The sequence below is a fragment of the Guyanagaster necrorhizus genome (assembly GCF_019112545.1).
Source record: "Guyanagaster necrorhizus MCA 3950 unplaced genomic scaffold BT62scaffold_25, whole genome shotgun sequence".
Classification (NCBI taxonomy): Eukaryota; Fungi; Basidiomycota; class Agaricomycetes; order Agaricales; family Physalacriaceae; genus Guyanagaster; species Guyanagaster necrorhizus.
This window is the reverse complement of record NW_025064904.1, coordinates 659615-674382: the sequence shown is the minus strand read 5'-3', so window position 1 is coordinate 674382 and position 14768 is coordinate 659615. Positions and strand designations below refer to the sequence as shown.

The 14768-nt window shown below is 47.8% G+C and overlaps 6 protein-coding genes across 6 annotated transcripts; 2 read left to right on the top strand and 4 right to left on the bottom strand.

The window, feature by feature from the left end:
* Positions 1–4: 4 nt before the first annotated feature.
* On the bottom strand, positions 5–466 carry BT62DRAFT_851050 (uncharacterized protein; the record flags this gene model as incomplete). Its single annotated transcript, XM_043182472.1, has 1 exon — positions 5–466. A coding segment is annotated over one exon (462 nt), but the record flags the coding sequence as incomplete, so codon positions are not given.
* A 3177-nt stretch (positions 467–3643) lies between these two features.
* Positions 3644–6052, top strand: BT62DRAFT_1009785 (uncharacterized protein; the record flags this gene model as incomplete). The annotated part of the gene is made up of 10 exons (XM_043177583.1): positions 3644–3733; positions 3799–3898; positions 3951–4092; positions 4281–4453; positions 4507–4532; positions 4585–4628; positions 4681–4692; positions 4747–5063; positions 5118–5227; positions 5282–6052. The coding sequence occupies 10 exons, from the start codon at positions 3644–3646 to the stop codon at positions 6050–6052; spliced, it is 1785 nt and encodes a 594-aa protein (XP_043036682.1).
* Positions 6053–6259: 207 nt separating this feature from the next.
* BT62DRAFT_357684 (alpha/beta-hydrolase) lies at positions 6260–7856 on the top strand. Its single transcript, XM_043180613.1, has 6 exons — positions 6260–6443; positions 6494–6567; positions 6623–7183; positions 7236–7288; positions 7343–7376; positions 7427–7856. The coding sequence occupies exons 1-6, from the start codon at positions 6328–6330 to the stop codon at positions 7777–7779; spliced, it is 1191 nt and encodes a 396-aa protein (XP_043036681.1). The 5' UTR covers positions 6260–6327; the 3' UTR covers positions 7780–7856.
* Positions 7857–8580: 724 nt separating this feature from the next.
* On the bottom strand, positions 8581–8817 carry BT62DRAFT_904297 (uncharacterized protein; the record flags this gene model as incomplete). Its single annotated transcript, XM_043183559.1, has 2 exons — positions 8581–8716; positions 8768–8817. Coding segments are annotated over 2 exons (186 nt in total), but the record flags the coding sequence as incomplete, so codon positions are not given.
* A 158-nt stretch (positions 8818–8975) lies between these two features.
* On the bottom strand, positions 8976–10511 carry BT62DRAFT_954164 (UAA transporter). The gene is made up of 8 exons (XM_043188295.1): positions 10329–10511; positions 10248–10279; positions 10145–10191; positions 9856–10080; positions 9741–9805; positions 9476–9691; positions 9259–9426; positions 8976–9212 (listed from the first exon to the last, which is right to left on the bottom strand). Exons 1-8 carry the CDS (start codon positions 10416–10418, stop codon positions 9030–9032), a joined length of 1026 nt encoding a protein of 341 aa, XP_043036679.1. The 5' UTR covers positions 10419–10511; the 3' UTR covers positions 8976–9029.
* A 1868-nt stretch (positions 10512–12379) lies between these two features.
* BT62DRAFT_922264 (FAD/NAD-P-binding domain-containing protein) lies at positions 12380–14620 on the bottom strand (the record flags this gene model as incomplete). Its single annotated transcript, XM_043184389.1, has 11 exons — positions 12380–12533; positions 12593–12674; positions 12724–12879; positions 12929–13053; positions 13107–13165; positions 13220–13396; positions 13449–13538; positions 13593–13973; positions 14026–14224; positions 14273–14402; positions 14461–14620. The coding sequence occupies 11 exons, from the start codon at positions 14618–14620 to the stop codon at positions 12380–12382; spliced, it is 1713 nt and encodes a 570-aa protein (XP_043036678.1).
* Positions 14621–14768: the final 148 nt, after the last annotated feature.

The window sequence follows — 14768 nt, the reverse complement described above, 5'->3', positions numbered from 1 at the left end:
GAGCGATGACAGCCCAAGAGTGAACTTCCTGGGAGAAACTCTTCCAAGACAGGATATCAGTGATGTCAAGGTTAAGGCCCTTCCACAGTTTAACAACCTTGGCACGGTCAGATTCATCACCCAGGACGTTGTACAGGTTTTCCAGTTCATGGGTGAACACCTTCACTCGCCGTCCACCTTGACGGCAGTTCTCAATCTCCTTCCGAATCTTTTCACGGAAATCAATAGGAAAACAATAGTCAAACATCTCTCGGAAGAAGGTGCCTAATGTCCACTTCTCATAATTTCCACTGACAACTACATCGTAGAAGTCACGGGCTGTACCATCAAGGAAACGAGATATATTGTACACATCTCGGACTGGATCATCATCAAGAACCTCAAGGTATGATTCACAATCTTGCATGAATCTATTAACCTTCTTGACATCCTCTGATCCTGAATAGACCTTGGGATCAATGGGCCTGCGTAAATGAACATCTTTCGATTTGCCTTTATGCTTACGATGTGAATGAGATTTACGTTTGCGATGCTTCTTCTTCTTCTTTCCATTAGAAGTAGATGAGCTCTCATTGTCCGAAGAGGAACCACTATCAGACGAGGAGGATGATGAAGACCCAGATGGCGATGGCGATGGCACCGCCTGTCCCCTTCTTCTTTCACCATTGTTGCCTCGATGAAGAGTTCGTCCCAGGAAACTATTGGGAGGCACCTGGCTTGAAGCACGCCATGGTTCATTCATGGGGGTAGTCAATGATTGATGAGGCTGTTCAAAGTCAGCCGGTACACCCATTGGAGTGCTATGCACATTACCTGAGGTTGTGCTAGCTGATGGTGGTGTCACAGACTTAGATTTGCCCTTCTTATTACTTGTAGAGGCAATTCCCTGTGAACCAATTAAACTATGTTCAGGTGGAATGGGTCCAATCCACTCAGCATCTGCATACTTCTCTGGTATTGGGTCATCATAATCAATGATATCCTCAATCCTAACAGTACGACTGTGCTTAGGCTTTTCGTTATGTTTCTCTGGTTTGTAAGGGGTAGAGGTAGTGAAACTCTCCTCATTATCCTTATTAGATTTAGACCAAAGTTCAGAAGCCACAATGCCTTCGTATATTGCCCTTTGAACAGCAGGGTCCTCATTCTGAATGGACTGCCAGTGTTCCAAAACTCGACGCTGATTATCAGGGTCAAGTTCTTCTTCATTGAGGCCGGGTATACCACGACCACGAAATTCAACAGTCTTCCCCTTGGCAAAGGTCGACGGACCAGAGGGACCGCTCTCTGGCTCATATTCAGGTTTATGTTTCACTGGCAGAACTCGGACGGGTATGAGGGAAGGTTGGCGACGATATTCCTCCATACGAGCCTTACGCCGTTCAAGAGTGGCGCGTTCAGATTCTTCAAGCTGGCGTTCAGCTTCTTCAAATGCATGCAATTGTTCATCAGTCCAATCGGGTTCGGCAAATTCACCGTTATTGGCTTCATTGTATTCAGTACTAGCAATACTAGTTTCATCTACATGTAAGGTACGTCTACCCTCATGTTCAAGGCCATGCGCCGTGTTCTGACCCTCAGATCGGTCGTCGGGCAGGCCATCTTCGGGATTGCCATCCGGCCATTCCCCTGGCATCGAGTCATAACTCGTGTCATACGCTTGACCAGCTTGGCCATCACGTTCAGCTGTATAGAGAGAGAACTCCACAGCATCTTCGTACTCCAATGAAGCGGAAGTACGTCCACCACTCCCACGAAGGTGAGAGGGTATCGGCATAACCCCGGCGTCGCTGGCAGCACGACGTCGTGGCAGGGCAGTGCGAATACTCAGGCTCGCGGAGCGATCCTCGAGCATAGCCAGGTTTCTTCTGGAAGAGTCAGTATCCCTGGAGCTAGTCAAAGGGGACTCATCATGTTCAGTCTGCTGCACCTGAGCAGCGACATTAGGGGCCGGAGGCACTGGGGTCATCAAGGGACCCCGGCTACGTAGCTGATAACGAGACATTAATGTCTAGTGGTTCGAGAGAGAAAAGAAGAAAGCAGAAGGTCGAGTGCAGAAAGAGGTAGTAAACGAAGCAGAGTCTGTAGGGTGACGGGGCGAAGCCAAGAGAGAACCGGGTGATCAGTCCAGCGCTTTCCTGGGGTTAGGCCCGTCGATTCAGGAGTCGATTAAGCGAGGTTTCTTGTTCTGAGGTCAAAAATATGTGACGTTAGCGATGATAGTCAGTAGCGGCACACAAGGACGAATCAAGGACCGGGTTGAAGACACCTCGATTCGGGGGGAAAAGGTAAGAAAGACTGGCGTAATTCTAGGCACGACCAAGTATTTATACGTAGATAAGAGTGGAGTGCATAGATAAGCATAGTTCAAATAAAGTCCGGGTTTATGTTACGAAAAAGGAAGTAGAACGGGCCCGTCCGTTACACTTGAGTAAGCGCGATCAAAAGGATCGTTACTGAATGGTCAGAGCTGAAGGTAGGCAATTGACCTTATTAGAGTTTCTTATTCACAAGTCCTTTGCTGTGATAGCGAATGATTTGATTGGAAGGTGAAATCAAAAACGTTCGTCGAGATTTGATGATTTTGCATCCGTCTATTGGCTGTTTAGATGTGTTTATCTGTAGTGTAGCTTCAAGGAAACAGCAGCGTTTGTACTGCGATACCCGGGAAGATATTGTAGAATGCTTCTGCATCGATGATGTTAACCGCATGTCGTGCGGTGAGTACCCTCCATTGCTAAGAGCCTGAAGCACTACAATGCTCCAGCGTCACGAACGACTAGGCCTGACTTTAACAGAAGACAGCATCAAAATAGTCGATTAGTTGGAACGTTGAGCTACAGTCGCGAGTACTTGCATGGACGTAAAGCTCGTGGAGGATATCTACAAGTGAGTCGAGTTTTTGTTTGACTTGGGGTCAAGGATGCGAAATAAGAATGTACCAGCAATCTTTGCTACCCATCCATATTACCGTGATGGACATACCTTGGACTACTCATTTCTGACCGGAAAATCACAATGAAGTTTGTAGGAAATCTTGTTCTACTAGTAACTAGGGTCCCAGGACCCAGCCAATGCGGTGGGGCTTCTGGGTACGCCAGAAATGATTGACCTGTTTCAGGATACCGAAAAACTATTGCCAAGTCCAAGGAAACATTTGAAGGACATGAAAGAACTCCCAAAGTTACGAATCCTTGAACGACCTATCCAGTCTGTTACAATCATCGAGTAGCCGTAAATTCAATTGCACATTAGAGTGTCACTGGCACCGGCAGGGGTGACAACGCCGCATTCCCGGGTTCCTTCCGTTCGCCCACTTCATTCCGAACGCTATCTCGGAATACATACGTCCTCTCAGCCACAACAAAAAAATGAAAGATACTGAAAGTCTGCTCTAATGTTGGATTGCTCTTTATATTTTTCGCGGTTACTCTTCCGTGTTCCCAAGGTTGCCCTCAGGCACCACACCCGGACATGATCCTTACCAGCTTACCCTGACTATTGCCGGGCGCCCCAGTGGCGCCCCCCTCTGAAAAATCAAGAGAAAGAGGCTGTGTAAGTCACCATCACCAACACAACGGCATACATCTTCCTTGGGAGGCCCACCTCGTAGTCAGGTCTTTTTCTTTTCTCTTACCGTCCCATGGTGTCCCTCTTTATCTTCTGGACGCTGGTCGCTCATTCTCTTCTAATAATCGCCGCTCAAGATTTCACGCCTTCGTCCTCCTGGCGAGTGAGCAATTCCGATGGTCATTATTCGGAACTATCGACAGCTGATCATCCTCTCTCTCTTCTCAGAGCCCGAATGTAACCACATCCCAGGATAACCGTATCAGCATTGTCAGTGCTGCCCTGGAGAAAACGCTCGGCTACCTCCAGAGTGATGGGTCATTTAATGGTTAGTATTTTTATCTCTCTCTCCTTGCGCACGTTTTTAAGGTTGCGTTTAGATTCTGCTTATGGCACACCGGGAGCATTTTACGCAGAGATGGCCGAGTTCGACAGGATAACAAATCAGACGACATACAAAGATGTGTTGAAGAAGTATTTTCCACTCATCGAGGCAGATCGGTCGAATTTTCTGGACGAATTGTGCGTCTATCTCTTTCTACAGCGCTATCGAGCTGACTTTTTTTCTCCCACAACCAAGTGTTAGTCTATGTTTTATATAAACCCTCATCTGTTTATCTTTTCCCCCTCAATCAATAGCTAAACTACGGACTGTGAGTCTTCCCCCCCCCCGCTCTTTTCACCGGATGTCATATCAAATGGGTTTACAGCGCCTACGGCTATGCAGCCGCCCGCGCCTATGAAATCTACCAGGACGAAACGTTTCTGAACTACGCTGTCACCTCTTGGACATCCGCGAGGGCTTACACCCTCTCAGACGCCGACGTTTCATCCGGGAACACGTCCGTAAAGTCATTTTCCGTGCAGTCTACGTGCCAAGGCAGTGAGCATCGCGTGTCCAGCTTTCATCTGAATGGACCTGACTTCAGTTTGCAGTCACCATGGCTGGCGGTACTTTCTGGGTAAGCCATGATTATTTAGCCACCTATTCTAATCTCTCTTATTTTTTCTTAGGAAACGGACTCGGATAATCCGAGCATCGTCGGCTTAGCCACAGGGTGAGCCTCTGACCACTAGCAATTCTCCAGACTTTGACACTTTGATCCTTAGCTCGTTTCTAGTGTAGGTTCTATGAATCCTTCCTTCCTTCATCATGCTTACATCCTACCAAACCAGTGTATCTGCTCTGTTGGCCGAAGCAACCGGCAACGAGACGTATCTGAACGCAGCCATCGAATCAGCGACATTTATCCATTCACATCTCTATAATGTAGAGAACGTGGTCCAGGATTCCATTTCTGCCAGAAAGAACGACTCATGCTCGGTCGGTTCAGGGACGCATCCATATAATTCTGGATTGTTCATCGAGGGCCTGGCCATACTAACTTCGATCAGCGGAAACGCGAGCACGCAAACTCTGCTTCAGGAGACCGTAGCAGCTGCAGTGACCAATGACGCTTGGCAAGGCAACGATGGCGTCATTGCGAATGGGGGTGGGTGCTAAAAGGCTTGACTTTGAGATGCAGCGACTAACTGTTTTTTTGCAGATTCCAAGAGTGGCGACCTTTTGATGATGCGCGGCCTCGGCGCGGTGTATTGGCGGAACACTACGTATTCTGATATGCGAAATTATGTCAAGGAATACATAGGTGTGCAGGTATGTGTGTGCTGGCGTATATAATGCCTATATAATTATTGAACACATTCCCAGTATAATGCCGTCCTCGAACTGGCGACATCAAATGGAACCAATGTATACGGTGCTGAATGGGTCGGGCCACCAAGCTCTGACTTTCAAAGTGACAACCAGACTATTGCCCTGAGCGTTCTCATCAACGGCATACTGCTTAAAGACCAAGAGGCACCTTCGTCAACCTCGAGCTCGGGTTCAAGCTCCGGCTCCGATTCGAGCTCTGGTTCAGGTTCAAGATCTTCCAGCCCCACGGGCCCTATCGCAGGAGGCGTCATCGGTGGTATCTCCATCCTCGCCATTATCGGTCTCGTTCTATTCCTTCGCCGGCGACGACGACGCGAGAAAATGCGCAGGTCTGTCGTATTGGACGATGACTTTTCTCCATCACCCGTCTCACTCCCTGCACCTACGCCATTCATAATGGCGCCTTTGACCTCCTCGTACTCGAATTCTGACAGACAGCAACATTCGCCGACGAGCAGTCAGAGATCTGAGAAAATGTCAGCGGGAGGACTTAGTCGTGAGGGACAGTCATCTTCTATTGGGGAGAAAGCAGCTCTTCTGCATGCTCAATCAACCGCGATCTTGCAAGAAAGTGCCACCAGACCGTCGGAGCCGCAACCACCAGTGCCGGAACCCGTGGCTGGTCCGTCGAACGAGCAGCCACAGAGGGTTGATCTGCCCACAGAGGAGTTGGTCAGACTGTTAAATGAGAGATTGCAAGCAGGGGGCGAATGGGATGAGGATGAGCTACCGCCAGAATATCATCGCGAAGCCCGGATATCTTGACGACATGGTTGAGTTCTTTTCGGTATCACTACTTGGCTCTGCAGCGTAAATTATTGTTGGCTGGGACTTATTATTATTACTTTGTACTAGCTATACTAGTTATACCTTGCATTTTTTTCATGTAGCAATTACTGTACGTACGGTGTTGATTCTCTATTCTGGCGGGCTTGGTGTATTGAAGTAAGTCACGGTTGGGCATGTGATCGAACAGTTTGTTTTTCAGCATCAACGTTCTCAACGTTGACTTGACATTTCTCATATTCTAACACTCAGAAATGGACCGTCTATTAACGAATTCCTTTCTAACCAAGGCTCGGACCGTATTTGCTGTCCTTGGCGGTGTTTACTTGGTCACCGTGGGTCTACTAACGATTCCGTACTTTCAAGGCCAGTCAGTACAACCTCATCGCCTGCATACACGTCTTGCTGACTTGATTCTAGTACAATATATCTTAATGCTGTTCGTGTTCCCTGGTTTGCCGACTTTGACGCCCCAGAGAAATATGGTCTTTCTCGTGCGTTATTCCTGTCTCTGTAGCAAGCTAGCGACAGTGTGTAACCTTGTCCCAGCAAACAAAACATACAACTTCAAGATTCAAACGTCCGACAACGAATCCCTCGGTTCATGGTTCGTTCTCTCCGACAGACAGTACCAGACCATTCCATTTCCACCTCAGTCACCCGAGCTGCTCATATCCGATGCTATAAGAAGCTCCCCCACCATTCTCTTCCTGCATGGAAACGCCGGCACTCGGGCCTTCAATGCGCGGGTACAACATTACCAGGCTTACTCCTCTCGCCTTCATGCCAATGTCCTGGCCATCGACTATCGCGGTTTCGCCGAAAGCTCCGGAACACCCAGTGAGGACGGCTTGGTCCGCGACGCGAGAGCTGCGTGGGAGTGGTTGATCAGCCAGGGTGCAAGAGGCGAAGACATCCTCATCGTTGGCCACAGTCTAGGCACAGGCGTGGGCGCTCGTTTAGCCGCTGAACTCTCAGACGAAGGCGTCAACTATCGAGGCGTCGTCCTTATGAGCCCGTTTTCGAGCATTGAAGACGTTCTGAAGACGTACAACGTGTTTGGGGCTGTACCCTTGATGAAGCCTCTGTCTATGATCCCCTACGCCGCCAGTCAGTTTTCTCAAGTCGGTTCTCAGCTTACGCTCACGATGATCTTGCCCAGATATTGTTTCCTGGGCATTGATCCACAAATTCGATACCTTTAGCATCGTTCCTGTGTGTTTCATCCTCTGACTGCAGTTGAACCCGTTTATTCACATCTACTTGCAGAGAATAAAGGGCGAAGTGACTATCGCCCATGCCGGTCAGTGTTATAATCGTTGTTTCTCTGCTGTCTTTTATACCCTTTCGCAGAGAACGACTGGGATATACCCTATACCCACTCCGAAACACTCTTCAACGCCTTCCTCGAACCCCACCTTCCGACCGTCAAGCTACCCACAAATCCTTCGGCCTTGTCAAAAGAAGACTGGGCCACCTTCACCTCGCAAGTAAGCGCTAGAAAAGAAAGGCGGGAAGAGTTGGTCACACATACAAAGCTGGACAACTTTGGAACCGTAGAAGAATTCACCGATGGCAACAGAGATGTCATGCTCGTCAAGTTGTTGGCAGGCCGTCATGATTTCGTTGGTGTGCAGGAAGGACTGCAGGATATCATCGGAACCAAGTATGGCTTTATCCGGGAGCGCAAATTGATTTTAGACTAGATGGACGCTGTTATATACAGTATAATGTAGTAGGCATGTCTAAGGATCGGAAACAAATGTATCATTAAAATATGTCAAGGCCTTCCCAGGGAAAAGAGAAGTATACGGCCGAGTCCTGTAATGCAGAACAGGACATGGATGAATCGGCGAATACTATGCACAATTTGTGCTAAGCAAGGATGTTAACTGTCCATGCGGTAAACGGAAAGAGAATAGTGAGAAGAGGAAGAGTACTATGATACAGAAGAAGAACACGGATATAGTCATCGCATACCACGAGAGCACAGCCAACACGACATTCATGCATGACACACTCGCAAAACACTCCATGGCCTAGGCAAAACGCAGAACCCAACTTAATTAGCCCCACCCAGGGAGCAAAAAAATACCGTACATGTCCGTTACTATACCTCACAAGAAACACCAGATGAAATCAGATCAATGAGCAGAGGGACCAGGACAAGAGAAAAGGAGGGAGGCTGAGGACTAGTACCTCCACCGTGTTTTAGTAGATAGTGTACTTGTTGCGATTTTGGGTCAACACAGACAGCCGTCAGAGCACGCCAATGAACTGTGCCCGGCGAGACTTGGAACACTTGGGTACTCCGTGTAAGCAGGCGCCATTTAATGGCCGAGTTACCTATCTCTCACTGTTTCGGGATTGAGTCTTAAAAAATATACTGTAGAAGATGAGGGAACTCACCAGAAAGCTACTGATTCTCACAGAACACTGACACACAAGTCGTTCTCTTCGCAAGAGATATATATTGTCCTCTGTGTATCGACGGCAGCAGCAGAAAGTCAGACTTTAAATCCCAATCCCTGCATACAGGCTATATGACTTGCAACAAGCTCTCTGCATTTTTCGTCGGCTTCCACACCGGCGTTGAGGAAACAGTCATCACGAGCCGACTTTGTCTGTGGGCACGCACAGCACCTTGAGAGAATACGTGAGCATCATACGAATACTAATTCCAACTCGACACACGGTTTCAAGCCCTGCGGGTTCAACGGATTCATTTTGGGATCCGTTGGGTCGAATTTTGCGGGTGCTGGCGCAGGCGCTGGTGTCCAGAGCCAGGATACCTTGAATACGATATGTTGCTGGTCTCCATAAAGTGGAAAGAGTCTACCTTTTCTAACATGACGAACGGACGTGAACGTTGGGAAAGCTAAGTAACGAGCAGCCCGCGAGTCGGAAAAGACCGTCTCCGGCAATCAAATGATACACCGCCCGAACGCCTATTATATTATTCTATCTTTTTCTTTTCTACCCTGGCACCCGCGCTATACAACATGCTACCCAGGAATACCATAGAAGCACCAATACCAAGTTGAAGATTCCATCCGTTCCCAAACCACCATACGCTAAAGCATAAACTGATCGCCTTTCTCGTCGTTAGCACCAAATTCGTCGACACAGACGATACTCGCTGCCGTTGACTCAGCTAATGACTTTGCGTAGCAGATGAAACTCACGGATGTCAATCGGTTCACCCCCGAAACACATATAAGCTGCGTAACAAGGTTTCCTGCCAAGATTAACCATGGCGTGCCAGCCGAAGTCTCCGTTGGTTCGGAAAGACTCGCCAAGCCCTGCCTAACGTCCTGAACCAGGAATAGGAAGATAGGAAGAGAGAGACAATGCTTGTGTCTTCTATCAGTAAAGAAGAAAACAAGAATGGCAGCACTGTACCGTATAAAATACTCCTTCTTTCCAGCAGGGGCCGTATCTTTGATAGGTCTTCTCTTGGAGCATCCCAAGAAAACCGGTACACAACAAGGACAAGATCAGCATCACAATTCCTACCGAATACTGCTGGACATCAGAATTTGATTGTGAAGGTGCGCCCGATCGTGGACGAGAAAAGGTTGCGATTGTAACTCCCAAAGAGACCATAATGACCGAGAACTTAAAAAACTCAGTTAACAAAAAAAACCTGAAGACAAGAAAGGCCTACCACTTGCACAAAGCTATATCTCTTCTTCATGAAGAAGAATCCGAATAACATGGAAACGGGGAGGCCTGCAGGTGGCTTGAGATACGTCATAAGCCAGAGAACTCGACATGTTTACCAGCCGAACGGAAGACCATCAACACAGTAAGAGGCACATTGAAGGCAAAGACCCAGTTATTTAATAGCGATCCGGTTGATAAAACGAGCACTTGGGTAGCCCAGTTCTTAAGTGGTACTTGTCGTGGCTTCAGTCGCGGTATCCACGTATCTGGTGAACGAGTGACGAACGACGGAAATGATTGCAGAGAAATGAACATCATTTGTGAAAAAGTGAGTGCGGAACCTGGAGTAAAGGCAGCGTTGGCTCACGTCCAAAAACAGAGAGGCAGAATAAGTCTAAGATTCACCAATTCGTGGATTAAGCAGGAGGAGATTTTCGTAGAGCCAGACGTTCCTAAGAGGAAAAGTTGCATCAAGCGTGTATCCTGGCAATATCGCGGTAAAACATACGAGCAGCAACCTCCAAATACCAAAGAAAATATCTGAAAACATATATTAGCTGGATGACAAAACACGGAGAAAAGTTGTTACAGAGGTGTAGTCAAATACACTTGACGATGCCTGTGCCAGTGAGACACCTGGATCAGAAGATACAGGATTAGGGTCGCGCTTGGAAAACATGTCCCTCTTCTAATAGATAACTAGAGGGAAACTGACACGACACCGGATAACGTGGGAGGATGAAGACACGTAGAATGAAATAGAAAGTGGAAGACAACCGGTCCGGGACATCGGTCCGGCAAAAGTAGAGCCGATCGCTTACCCGATCAGGGTTGAACGACCACACTCATGTCGGGAGCAAATCCAGGTAGCGCTACCACTGGGCATAATCTAATAATGAAATCGAACTTCACTCGAGACCCGAATCAAGTGGTTTGGCTACCCGCAGCATGCTCATCTACTTTTGGTTAAAACAAAGGTGGTCCAAAGGGTAACAACCTGAACTTGAGGCGCATTTTGTGTCTTGTACTAAACTGCTCCTTGTATCCAGCTGTGGATCTGTCTCCTGTATCTGCTCTGCATCTATGAGACTGGTAGATATCTCCTATATCAAGTCTGCCGTCGTCGTTTTGCCGAAGCACTAGAAGCTCCACTTCGACTTTTCCGTTAATATCCTTTATATTTATCAAAGTTACGAACTTTTTTCTTGGCACCGCCTCCTGGATACAATAGCCCCCAGGAATGGGTCGCTATGAAGGAGGCTCCAGGACTTCCCGAAATTCTATCAGACCGCTTTTAGCCGATGCAACGTCTGCCTGCAAAGTATTCTTTGGTATACTTATAACACCAGCATAATGTCAGGCTTCTACAGCAGTCGACTGGACCTCGCTCAGTCAGTGAGGAAAATATCTCGATATAAACAAACTGGTATCACGAGCTTGCTATCATCTGAGCTCCACCAAGCCTGAGTATTCTTCCGAAGCCAAAGAAGGACATCTTCTTCCCTCATCTCACAGGTAAAATTCATGCCTGTCATCCCTCCCTTTACCCGGATAGCTCCTGATATTGCGACTGGATACCACCGGCCAGGATAGAAGTTTCGGCCAAGGTCATATCTCGATCCCTTCTCATGGCGCATATTTATTCTTTCTCACCTGAGCCGAGTCGTCCAGCACAGCATCAGTGACATCCTTGTCCAGCCCTCCGTTCTTCCTTTGTAACGCCATCTCGAACAGATCACCAACAGCGGTGGAACGGACCCTCCATCTGCATCGCCTTGGAACTTGGAAATAGCTTGATATCACAACCTCCTCTCAGAACGATACGAGGTGCTGCTATGCATCGATATGTACTGACGCATAGCAAGAGACTTTCGCACTACAGTGCCGCCGACTTGCAACCGCCGCTTTGGGGCCTGTCGCCGCACATATGAATCATTACGATGAAACTAGTCTCAGGAGCGCAACTACCCACTGAAACCTTCTTCCCTTCAAAGGAGGGGCCGTGATGGTTTTGATGGCAGTGAGAACGAGGATAGCGATTGAAGTAGACACAGGGACTTGTTCTCTCCGAGTCATCAGGCTTCCAAGGACTTAGTATCTTCTCTCTTTATCAGCCAGATTGTCCTATGATATTATGGATCTCATTCATGTGCATGAATACTTGTGTTCGTGCCTTATATATGATACTCCTCTCCTCTCGTTCTTGTAAACTGAAACAGTCCAACTGCCTCCAGAACCGACTCAAACTGATTCAGAATCAGGACAAAGAATAACTTCAGTACCTTGGTGATCTCAGAATCATTCATAAACGAGAACGGAGAAACAAGGTAGTATTTCTGATCGGCGCTAATATTTTTTTCTCATCCGTGGTCCTCGCTCATCTCTCTATCCTTTGTTAGCCCGACACGAACGCGAATTGGGTCAACCGTCACAGGACCTTACTGACCCACTCGCATCCGTTCATCTCAAATCTTCATTCAACACTTATTCGATGGAACTGGTACCTGTGTATACGCATACCCCAGCTTTCGGCCTCAGTGGGCATATAACAAAATAGTACATCCATTTGTTATTGCATGCGGCCCTAAGAAGACAAGGTACATTTGCAAATCACCGCATATCAATGATCATGCCTCAAATCTACCAGAACTCGTCCTCCAGAACGGAAGCATCCCATACATCAGCCTTCGTCCACTCATCCGCGGGCAACTTCTCAAACTGCGTAAAATTCTCCCTCGTAATATAATCTTTTTCCCATTCCTGATTAGCATAATAAGAAAACACCTCCCAGTTCCTGATATCCCTTTATCAATACACAACTCGAAGGAAACGAGGGGGAGGCACAAAACGTACTGTACAGGCCAAGGAGAGACGAGTCTACCACCATGTTCGAGAGACTCGTTGTTGAGCCACGCCACATATTGGCGAACGATAGCTAAAAGTCAAAGTCAAATTTGAGTCCAGCATGACGAGTCAAGACTGACCTTCCGAGGGACCAGTTCCAAAGAGCCCGCGGAAATGTGTGTATCTCGTACCATTGTATTGCCTCCACAGCTCAGCCTCGTTAGGAATCCGCGCAGTTCCCTCCCATACTTTGGCGAGCGCATACGACTGATATTGACCGATGGTCCATGGACGTACTTAAAACCGAAAATAAGTAATATGTATATACGAACTTAGAATACATACCATTGGTGAATGCAAGCGTCGGGTCAGGGATGTAATGCCCAGTCCAGTGAACGTTCCGCAGAGGATTTCCATTGAATACATCGGACGGAGGACTAGATGGGGCTTGGAATTTGTTGCCGAGAGTGCTGCATAAGAATCTATCAGCTGAGGATTAGACAAGACTCTGGACAGCACCTACCCATTAAGGATTGCTGAAAGGAATGAGTTTGACCTCTTGTATCCTGTCGCGAGGATAATCTGACAATCACTTCAGCACTCTGAAAGGTGTTCGAGAGAAATTGAGTCGTATACCTCATCGATACCTTCCAAAACACTACCATTCACGAGAGTTATCTTTCCTGCCTTTATGCCGTTATCAAACGAGGGCAGCGCACTAAAAGAGGCAATCTCGGGAATAAATTCAGTCTCGGGAGGGAATCTGCGAAAGGAACGGCGCTGGAAGGGGTGGAGGTTGTCCCAGACGTATTTCTATCTCAAGGATCAACGACTTTGCAGAGTATGACAAAACCAAGATGCAAACCTTCGAGCTAGCATAAACCTTCTTAGCATAAGGTATGATATCACGAGCGATTTCCGAGCCAGAGGTGCCAACACCAACGACCAGTACGTTCTGCTCAGGAGACGTTCGTTAGCCACTTGATATCTTCTGTAATCACGAACATACCTTTCCAGTGTACCGCTGCGGGGTACGATAGACCCTCGAATGATAGACACTAAACCTGGACGGATCGTCGACGGCCCTTACTTTGCTCCACTCAATTAGACCTTCAATGTTGGGTACATGAGGTTGATCATAGGGTCCTGCGGCAACAACAACAGCATCGAATTCCTCGGTCCACCAAGTAGCTTTAATCCGGTGCGATTCTTCAAGCTTTTTGAGATGCTTCAGAGTAAGCGTCCACGCTGAACTGTTAGGTTTCTTCGCAAGCTTCTCGACGCGTGTTGAGTAAGCCGTTACTGCCGGGTTGTCGTTCACATTGAGCTTGTGAAGGGAGGCATAGGCGCGAACATGCGTCTGGATTGTATGAGCAGGGATCACCCAAGGCTAAACAAGTATTACTAAGGCATGGTATATCAGAAAGTAGTGATGAACATACGTGGTCAGGCAAATATGGCACATCGGGAAGTTCAGTAATGACTGCGGGTGAGTTCGTGGATAGCGAGTCCCAAATCGGACGCGGGAGCCAATGCTCTCTCCACCTCTCGTCCAGACTCACACCATCGTTACCTTCTTGGTAGTACTGGGTTACGGGAAGATGGTCAGGAACCCACTTTTGCTTTCCCAAAGGTTCGTCTCTGCGCGCGATATGAGCATTTTTCAGCAAGGTATTGGGCTCAGCTTACGGGTAAGACTCCCGAACAGGAATCTCTTCAGAATAGAACCAGTTTCCACCCGGACCAGGAGCGCGGTCAAAGAGGCGTACTGTAAAGTTGTGTTCTACCAGAGCAGCGGCTGCTTGGAGCCCCGCAGGACCTTAGATCATGATCAAGTCAGCAAACATGCCAGATATCGACCACAAGATGGTCCTGACCTGCCCCGATAACCGCGACATGCTTGATCGTATGGTTGAATTGGGTCCACTCTGAAGTGTCGTGACTTTGGTGGTGGAATTCGAGCCTTTGGAAGGCGACCTGCTGCGCCCAAGCACTCGATAGAAACAGTGATAGGCAATGTAGTTTTGAGAAGACCATGGTTATACGAAAGAGATTAGGAAGCGATGCCGATAATAAGTGTTTTCGGGGTGTGTGAACGATATCGCGCCATCATGAAGTCGAATTTCGCGAGTCGACGTTTTTGTCACTGTAAGATAGGCAGGTGCGCAATCTATTATAGTTTGCA